Here is a 10,281-nt window from a genome sequence, read left to right as displayed (position 1 = left end):
CTTGAGTGGTTTGAAATAAAAGAATAATAAAAAATAATAATGTTGCTACTTATTTTATTACAAGGCATTTTATTAATCATGAACACATTTAACAATTATGTTTTAAAGTGAATATGAAACATTTCATTGACATTCTGAACAAGATCAATGAATTTGTGTTAAAGCAGTCACATTTATGCTCTCATAAGAAAGAAAACTGGAGAGAGAACAGTGTTTATGTGCAAATCAAAAAACCATAAAGACAATGTGAGTATAAATTGTGCATGAAAGTATGTTGTTTCAAATTAAGAGACATAGTTAAAAAAGTGATATAAACATAGCTGAGACTCTTGGGAAACAGCCATATAATCAGTCTTTTTTACACAAATCATGTCCATCATTTGACAAACATATGTTCAAATGTAAAAAGTACATTACAGCTGACAGCATGTCACATGTCAGTAATAATAACATATCAAAATGAATAACAAACTGCGTTTCCACAAACTGCTCATTCATTTTGGTTCAAAATAACAGGTTCAACGGTTACATTATGCTGGGTATTGAAATAATATCAATCAATCAACCAAGTAAAGATATCAATAAAGTACATAATGCTGTATATAAAAACAATTTAATCAATCAATAAATCAATTAAAGATACCATTAAAGTACCTATGTATGCATTATGTAATAAAGTAAAGTAAATAAAGCCAAACAAGTAAATAAAGTCAAGTAACAAATCAATCAATCAATCAATCAGACAGATGTCACTAAACAAGTAAGTTATAATGAAAAATGAATAAAAGAGCACTGTGATGTAGCATAGTGGTTTTATCTGACTCTTCTGCATTAATGCTAAGTGTTCAGTTGGGTGCAAAATCTCAAGATGATTAAGAATGGAGGTAGAATAATAGCGTGTCTCCTGCAATGTGCAAACGTGTAAATATGCAGTATGAGGTCGTTCAAAGTCATTTTTGCTCCTCTGCTATTTTTCAAGAGGTCTCTGATATATGGCACTAAAGTAATCCTTTTCACTAGCTCTTCTGAAACTGAAGCAGTTTGAGTTTTCCTAATTCCATTTTGTCTCTGCCCTCTGTGATAAATTAATACAGCGATCATAAACGGGGCTCTTTTAAAGCAATTCCCCTTCTGTGACTTACAGTGCTTTCATCTGGTTCCATAAATAATCCTTCTGTATAAATTCATGAATGTGTCATAACCCAGTAATACAATAAACTATCCCATATTTCACAAGCAGCCAAGGATGAAATACAAAAATTTGCCTGCAAACCCTGAGAAGAAAGAATAGCCATTCCCTTCTAATCTTATCTCAGCCATGAAAAAAATGACACCTTAACTTTAAAGACAAGCATATAAAATGATAAAGGGTAATCAATAAGATAATTCAATGTGGTGTTGAACCTTATCTGAAGAGAAAAGTCAGTTATTTGAGAAGTGTCATATCAAGACACCTATAAAAGTATATTAAAGTCAAATGACCCCAATACTCATGCTTTCAAAAGTCTGGTATGTCTGCCATATCCAAGTTATCTGGGCATTCCTCTGGGTTGATGGTGGCTTGCAGTGCTTTTGGAGAATTCTTGTGAGCCTCCATGAACTTCTGCAGGTACTTGGATGTGTATAGCCAGTGGTGTTTTAGTATGTCTTCTAACTCAAATGTCTTGGACTGCCTGGCGTTCATCTTACGGAAGCGGCGGAAAAGCTTGTTCCCAGACTCATTCCCCTCACTGGCCCATGCACCAATTGAGCCGTCTCTTTCCACAATCTCAGGCACATGGGCCAAAGTCTTGTGGAGGTAGTTGGTAATCTTGCCATCATAACGGTATTTGAATGTGGTGGACAAGAGTTCGGCAAAGCGCTGGGAGTTGAAGCTGTAACGGCAGAGTTGATCGGGGCAGTCTCTGGCTGGGCAAGTGGAGCGCCACACAGGCTTCATCTGGAGGTACAGCTCCATCAGCTCTCTCAGGGCCTTGCGGCGCTCCTCTGAAGGAACCAGCTCACACACCACCTCCACAGCCTCACGGGTCATCAGCCGCCGGGCATAGTTTCCATTCATCCTCATCACTGGCTTCAGCTTCACCTTCTTCCTCAGCTGCTTGTCAAGGGCTGATCGCCAGCGTCGGCGCTCCTCTCGAGTTGGATTGTGTTTCAGGTACATTTCGCCGATCTCATCTTGGAATATCTTGTAAAACTCGGTAGCATTGCCAATGTCACAGTGCAAGGCATCCAGAGTAGCCTGGGTCTCCATAAAAGGCTTAGCTGAAACCCCTTTCACTCGATCCCGCAGCTCATCTGCAGACTCAGAGAAAGGGTTGGTTCTCCAAATCTCATAGCGCTCAAGGTTTTCCTCATGGCTTCGGGTGATAGAGTGCAGCACCATGTTCTGAGAGGCTTCAGCTCGTGTGGAGTCACACAGTGTGCAGATGTAAGTGGAGCCTGAAGCCTCCAACCCTTCCATTTCTCTCACCATCTTCTCATCATAGCCTGTGCCTCGGAAGTAAAAGCGAAAGGAACGAAGAAGCCCACCTATGGACAAAATGAGGCGACTCTCCTTCATAGCTCTACGTTCTGCCACTACAGGACCTAAGATGGCAGTCAGCATCTCATGATCAGACTCATCCACGAACATCAAACACATGGGCCTGCAGGAGAGCTCTGAGTTGGGTTTTTGCTCTTGGAAGATTGTGACTGCTTCTTCCTCACCTTCTGCTTGAACCGTGATTGACATCACAGTAAAAGAGAACCTCACCGCCTTCTCCGGAACAGCTGGCCCTCCTCCATGCTTCTCGCTGACATCTCCCATGCCATCACATGACTCCTTGATCACCACAGTGAAACCGGAAGTGCAAGTGCTGTCATCCAAGCCTCTCTCCCTTAGACCCTCCATGATATCCTCCTCCAAGTCTTTAAGAGCTGATACTAGTGCCACATCATAGCGAAATCGTCTAGAGATGGTATCTGCTGGTATATCATCTACAGAGACTGTCCAGCCAGAGAGTCCATCAATGATGCCTACATCCCAAGAGGTAGACACATTTTTGAGAGCAGGCTGCCACTCAAACTGATGGAAGCCAGGGAGAAGCTCCTTCTCAGCAGTACGGAGGGTGTGCAAGGGCTGGAAGATCTGGCGTCCACTAGTGGCCTTGACGGTGCGATACATCTTGTGGTACTGGCTACAGCTGAGGAAGGTGTTGACCCGTATGGCCAGACACACTGCAGGGTGCAGGCCAAGCCCCCTGCCTGAAAGAGCAGACAGAGAGAAAACAAAACCAGTGTGAGCCAGACACAGGCACTAATAACGAGTTCACAGGACCGTATAGACCGGAGGGTGTGGATATGAGAGGAGTTGGGGATGAAGGATGAAGTGGGGGGTGAGGAGAGAGAAAATGTGTGTATTGTGTGTGTTGTCTGTGTGTGTCTAATTCTCTCTCTGTGTTTATCAGCAAAGAAAAAGCCCTTAGCGAATTTGAAATTTCTGATGATAATTGCAGTATGAGCTCTGTCCTAATTGCAGTGTTAGATTTGTGATCATTATTAATTTTAGAGAAACAGAAGAGGTGATTCGACAGGGCTGGCAAAGGGATCTATTGGCTAGTGATGAAAACAGACACCAGCTGGCCCCATTTCTCTAGAGAAGAGAACGGCGCTGCCTGTATCATTTGTAGATACAAGAGCTGTTGATGTTGTTTTCAGTCTAACAGGCTCTTGACAAGAGGTGTTACTGTGTGTTAGATTGACATGCACAGGGCCTGGTGGTGACAATCCAATTTAAATTAAATAGTTAGTCCAAATGACAAGGAGTTGATATTATTCTTTGTGCAGCTGCCAGAGAACCATTATATGAACTTTTATCCTGTGTACATCGTAGTAGAAAATCAGTGTACAAGAATAGGAATAACCCTGTTACTTACACTTGAGTTAGAGGTGTGCTACCAACCTGAGTCTGACTGAGCATAACAAACTAATGGGTTTCAGGCTGATTTTTAAATATAACATTTGGCTCATTTATTTTTAAAGAAGTGGTTTTGTTTTCATTTTTATTATGCTTACATGCATTTTATGCACATCATTTCATGAGCCAGTTATTGGTGGATTTTTATAGCTTATTACTATTTTGTACTTAACACATTGTAAAAATTTTTATATTGTGCACAATAGCGGAGATATTATAAAATGAGACTATTTTAAGAGCTTGTAGTTTGGCCTACTGATGTGCATCTGAGCCTTACCTTGCATCATGGCCTCCAGCTCATCAGCCTGCCTGTGTTCATTCCCGGCCCTTAGTGCCAGCAGGAACAGTGTCAAGCACACAGCCTTCACATCTCCACCCTCCTCCTTGTCAGCGAACGCCTTCACCTGATTCTTCAGCTCTCTCAACCTGTGCTTCTGTGCTCGTCGTGTTAGCGAGAGCAGGTGCTGTCGGGGACGACCACCCTTGTTGACAGGCAGGTAGCCATCCAGATTCTGCTCTGAATTATCCTGTCCCTCGTCATCATTTGTTTCAAGGCAGTGATTCAGGCAATGATCTCCAAAGGAATCGAATCTGACCCACTCCCCACAACCTTCTCTTGGACAGACCAGAGGAAGAGAGTTGAGAACGGAGAGAAAGGCTTTGGCAGGGCTAGTCAGGTCACATGGGTTAAAAAGGATGCCACAAGATGGACACTGGGGACCCAAAGATTTGCTGTATTTCTGAATGCAGGTGCGACAGAAGAGGTGAAGGCATGGGGACTGGACTGGGTCAGAGAGCAGGTGCTCACACACCTGGCAGGTAACACCATTCACAAAGTCTTTTGGGAGATCGCCGGGGAGTAGCCGGTAGCTTAGGTGGTCTTTCTGACAGCGAGTTATATTCTTCACCCAAAGGGTTTTCTGAGCAGCTGGTTTTACCCATGCCCTCAAGCCAAATGCTTCTGGGTTGTCTGTGGTCTGTCTCCACACTCTGTTGCCCCCCGTGGGTGTTGAAGAGTCTCTCTTGGTCCTCTTGGGCAGGCAGTGTGCATTACGTAGTGGTTTGCTTCTCTTCCTTCCCCTCCGCTGAAGTATGAGTCTCTTGGGGAAGCAGAGCAGGCAGTGTGAGGTATGAGGCTTCCACACAGGAACCCTTGTCCTAGTGAAGCTACAGAAACCACCTCCTCTCATGGCTACTGTCCAGCATCGATGACAGAACCTTGAGGGGTGAATTGTTTCCATGTCTCCACTCACATCCACTTTAAACACTTTCAGAATGACCTCAGACCAGCTAGAAGCCTTGCAACCCATCCTACGCAGGGCACACTTGCTGGAATCATCCAAGTTTCCCTGGACTTCATGCTCTGGGCCTTTGGCTTTCCTGAGAATCACGCCACATAAGCGACATAAAGACCTGAAAAATAGGGAAAATATTAGCTATTAAGGTTCATTTAAATACAAAACATTTGTGTTCATGCATATTTAGGTGTTTACTTAACCCTTAAGTTCAAATTCATTCATTGAATTGAGTAAATGAAACATATCCAACAGTTACTAAAGCAAACGCATTAAGTCTGCTCAACAATTTCTTCCTTTTTAACTTAGAAAACGGGTTACTTATAATGTTGTAGAGTTTTGATGATAATAGAGATGGTGGAGCTTTATAGCATTCTTGGCGATTTTGTTGGTGTCTGTTTATCAAATCTTCTTATTCTTTTTAAATTAATTATTTACAAATGATGTTAAATCCCCCTAAAATCCCAGCCTTATTACATACTAAGGCTTATTATTCTATAAATCAGGTAAACTGTTTGAGTTTTTCTTAGGTCACAGAAGTGTGGTATAAAACTTCTATGGCCATTTAAGGGATTAATTATGGGTTAGCAAATTATCTCCATACTAAATGTTAGGTTTGAATATATTTTACAAGTAGATGTTATGTTTATCAAATGAGGTTGTCAGTTTTACTGGTTTAGTAGTTTTGTTCAACTCAAGAATCACTCAAATTATTTATTTAATAAAACTAGATAATTGCCTAAATAGCACATTAAATATTTTTTTTATGTTGAACTGATGAACCAAATTTTACAGTGCCTGATAATGTTTATCAAGTTTATCAAGTTGGCCTATATTAACCCTAACATCAAGGTAGATAGTTGATTCTTGAACGGTTTCTGAACAGACTGGTACAAATACATAAATCCAATGTATTCTCCTGAAATTAGTGGTTGTGGTCATTTTAAACCCAATTGTTTATTACTTTTGGAGTAATCTATTAATCAGTTGTTACAAGGTATTTAAGTAATTACAAATAAGTTTGAGTAGTATATACTTAAATGGTTTTATTGCATTGACTTAATTAAATTAATTCCAAAAGTTTAGAAACTGAAAAAGAGGACATTCAATTTATTAATTATTTTGTTCTCTGCTAACTTGTGCAGGTTTACAGTTTGCAGTTTACACCTCAAGGCTTATTATTGAGTAACTAAATGGAAACCATGAAAACTGACTCAGTTATTCGTAAATTATAGAAGTATATAATAATGATTTGGACCCACTGACTGGTCCTGGCCAGGAATTGCTTATTAGCTGATTTGCATCAGCAAAACACCAAAATATGCAGTGTTACTGTAGGACAGCACTGGAATCAATTCACCATATGGAGAGTGGTGTATTAATGTTTTACCACAACCCTGCACTTACTGAACTGACCTAAAACATGACAGTGACAATAACAAAAACATTAAAATGAAAAATGATATTATGCTGCATTTTCATATTTTGTTACACCGTTTCATATTTTTGTATTCATATTTTTTGTTTTCACATTTGTATTCTTTTAAAAAATTGATGAGGTTAGGGAGGACAAGGAATGGGGAAATGAATATTTCACAAGCATTACATCACCCACATTCTAACAAACCAAACAATACACCTTCAGCTTACCTGAGATGGTTCATGTGTGTGTCAATCTCCTGTAGCTTGAGATCCACCCGCCTACCAGCCCCCTCCACATTCTCCTTGCTCTTGCCCCCCAAACAGAGCTTCATAACACTACCAGGAAGGCCCCTGGCATCCCCCTGCACATCCACCCTCATCTGCGCTTCCTTCTCCAAGGGTGGTTCACTGGGCAAGGGCGCCTTCTCCATGGAGCGCACCCGGAAGAGCTTGAACTTCCAGTCAGAGAATTTGGAATAAGGATGGCATAGCTCGTCCGGCATGGAGGCTCTCGGCGCATCCGCCGGAAGGCTCGGCTCTGTCTCCATGGTATCAGCACAGTCTTGGCTTCTGTGGAAGACGAGGACAGAGTGCAGAGAAGGAGCGAGAGATTAGTTTTGTGAACTATGAGACTATGAGATTAGTTGGGCTGCTGTGGAGTATTTTTTTTTTTGCACATTATTAAAACGGGGTTCAGACTCATAAAGCCTCAAATGGTTTAAGTACAGCTTTTCTTTGAGTCCTGGACACAATCAGGCAGATTTACTTAAGTCTTTGAGAATGTTTTGTACAAAGTACCCTCAAATCCCAGCGCAAGATGAAGCGCTCGGCTCTGACCCACAGTGCCGCATTATTCCATAAATGGCATTTAGCTCCTCTGTAAAATGCATGAGACAAGCATTCAGCAATCGATCTGCTGCTGAAAACTTCATTTCTTCTCTCCTTTACGCTCCTGCTCTGGGAGTAACTGTGTCTAGCCTTTCTCCCTTTTTTCCTGGGGTATAGCAAGTTTGCTAAATGGGCACTTCTATCCCTTCAGGGCCGTCAATCACTTATATTACTCATTTTCTCAAGTGGAACTTGAGTCAGGGCCTCAGGAGCACTACACTGGCATTTTAAGAGCAGCGAACAGGAGAATACAAAACCTGTGATGCTGAGAAGGTTGATTGAAGGGAAGAGAGAGCTCACTGAAAAGCTGTAAGGCCTACTACAGCAGATGAAAAGTACAAGAAAAGCGACCGCACTCGTAAATACTGCAAAACTGCAGATGCAGATCGACAAAGCAACAAAACAACACTGAACCACCAGAATCTCAGTAGCTGTCAACCACTCACTTACAAAGTCTTTCAGAGCAACTCTGTCATGATATTCCAGGCAGCTTTCGTCTCCGACATCAAAAACCCTATCAATCAATAAATCAACTAGGGCTTACCATGACGCTCCCTCGGTGGCCACATAATGGCATTATCTCTCACTCTTTCTCTCTCTCCTCTTACTTTGTGCCTGTGCCCTGCGCCTCCCTGACTGTCAGCATCAGCCACAAAGCTACACTGAGCCCCTCACTCACACACACACACTGGTATACACAAACAGACTCAAGCGAACACATGCAAACAGCTGAGCAGCCCCAGTCTGGCTGTCAGCTGGGTTCTCCTACCTTGTTTTTGAGGCTCAGCTGGCGTAGAGTCCCCTGGGGACTTTTCTGCATGGGAGCACTGAGGAGGAGGTTTGTGTGTGTATGTATATGCGTGTTTGTGTATGTGTGTGGGTGTCGGACTGGCTCTCCTCTCACTGTGTCTGTTTGGATCTCAGTGTTCCCACAAAGGATTGTGTCTCTCCATAGGAGGGAGAGACTCCTATTTATACCCTGCTGAGGGGTCCGTAACTGACACCCCATGCCACCTGAAGGATATGGAGTAGATGGGGAGGAGTGATAGTGCCAACCACAACCACACACACTTGCACTTGTTTTTACACATATTGAAAACGTGGAGCCATATGTTTATCTTCACTGTTGGAACAAAACTGGCAGATTAGTAAGTTTATAGGAAAAGGAAAAAATCTAGGAATGCTCCTGAGTGAAGATGGAACACACTTACAGCCTGGTACACTGCGGCTATATCAGCAGGGGTTAGCTTAAGTCCACCAACTCCAAGTACATGATAACATAAATAATACCAGCCAAGCTCACTGGCTGGGCACATTAACATGCACACAGCATGCTGGTGCATAAAGCTAGCACAGCTAGATGGACAAATAAACACCATAACTGGAGAGGTCATGGAATATGTAATTGAGTTGGACAGTCACTCAGAACTTAAAATCACCAGAAATCACCAAAATCATCTAGTACACATCTTAGATGTCTATATTTTTATTAGCAGCTTCCTAGTGTCTTACTATTTCTTTGAAGGCTGCAAAGTTAATATATATGATTAATTTTATACATTTATCTGCAACCAAGGTGGTTTTATATTGTTGAAAATGGTGACTCTCAATTTTTGAATGGTAGTGTACATGTTATTGTTACTCTCACATAACAAAACTGTTGAACTCTGAGAAGGTAACATTGTAGAAGAAAATTTGTTGTTCATTAATGTAATAAGATTTCAAGAATTAATCACTGATGTCAATTGGAACCACACATGAAGCATTTCTATTGGCCTACTCATCACAATGTTCAGACAAAGGGCAAAAAACATGGCATACAAGATTTTGATATGAGGACCATTCTACCAAATTAGTTCAGCAGTCCTACAGAAAAAAAATTACAAAAGTATTCAAACATTACATATTTACAAAGATTATGTTACATTACTTCAACCCAAGGTATTAATTTAGATAGTAATAAGCTAAATATATACAAAATCATCATTTATAGGGTACTTTCTATTAGGAAGTGTCTTTCCCAAAGTAAAACAAATACCTGCATTTTTAAAGATTTCTTTCAATGTTGTTTTTAAAATATTATTTTGATGTGTTTTAAAGGGAAGTTAAAAGATTTAGATTTATTTTTATATGAAAAGAATTTAGTCTATAGGAGGAGACTTATTTTAGTCACACCCCTGCATTTTAGAACAGGAAGTGAGACTGCTTCCTTGTCCCTCATGGTCACATGCAGAGCAGTTAAATCTTATTGTTTTAAAGAACGTGTCCCAAAATCTGAAAATCAGTGTGAAACATTAATGACGGTCACTACCGAAACGTACTTTTTCTGCAGTTAAGTAAACTGTTCCATGCTATGTTTGCTGGTGATGTATTGGCTCACTACTGAAACAGTCACTACTGACACATTTGGTAAAGTTTCGATAGTTTTATGGTTGTTCGATTAGTGACTAAATGGAATGTTTAATCATTCATTTTAATAAAATAAACATAATTAAGGTTTAGGGTCATTGAAAGTACAAGGTTTTTAGACTTTCAACCAGTTTGATAGAAAGATAGTATTATTACTGTCACAACTGGCTCCTCCCATTCCCCCATGTGCCTTGTGTTTACTTCCCGGTCATCCACATGCTTCTTTATTTTGATTCTTCACTGTCATGCCCCCTTATTTTGTGACTCTGCCCACCTGTTTTCCGCCTGTCCCTCGTTATCCCTGTTTGTATT

The 10,281-nt window shown here is 41.0% G+C and overlaps 1 protein-coding gene across 1 annotated transcript; it reads right to left on the bottom strand.

The window, feature by feature from the left end:
- Positions 1-753: 753 nt before the first annotated feature.
- rag1 (recombination activating 1) lies at positions 754-8,380 on the bottom strand. Its single transcript, XM_017700009.2, has 5 exons — positions 8,330-8,380; positions 8,169-8,248; positions 6,901-7,242; positions 4,233-5,368; positions 754-3,243 (listed from the first exon to the last, which is right to left on the bottom strand). The coding sequence occupies exons 1-5, from the start codon at positions 8,378-8,380 to the stop codon at positions 1,499-1,501; spliced, it is 3,354 nt and encodes a 1,117-aa protein (XP_017555498.2). The 3' UTR covers positions 754-1,498.
- Positions 8,381-10,281: the final 1,901 nt, after the last annotated feature.

This window comes from Pygocentrus nattereri, chromosome 11 (assembly GCF_015220715.1).
Source record: "Pygocentrus nattereri isolate fPygNat1 chromosome 11, fPygNat1.pri, whole genome shotgun sequence".
Lineage (NCBI taxonomy): Eukaryota > Metazoa > Chordata > Actinopteri > Characiformes > Serrasalmidae > Pygocentrus > Pygocentrus nattereri.
The sequence above is the reverse complement of the archived record's forward strand: the minus strand, read 5'-3'. Positions and strand labels throughout refer to the sequence as shown.

What these genes read in the sequence shown, in the direction of transcription:
- rag1 (XM_017700009.2), bottom strand. Translation starts at nt 8,380, where the DNA reads ATGCAGAAAAGTCCCCAGGGGACTCTACGCCAGCTGAGCCTCAAAAAC. An exon ending in AGCTGAGCCTCAAAAACAAG is followed by an intron (nt 8,249 to 8,329) that starts GTAGGAGAACCC and finishes TGTGTATACCAG; the next exon opens with TGTGTGTGTGTGAGTGAGGG. An exon ending in ACACACATGAACCATCTCAG is followed by an intron (nt 5,369 to 6,900) that starts GTAAGCTGAAGG and finishes CCTATTTTTCAG; the next exon opens with GTCTTTATGTCGCTTATGTG.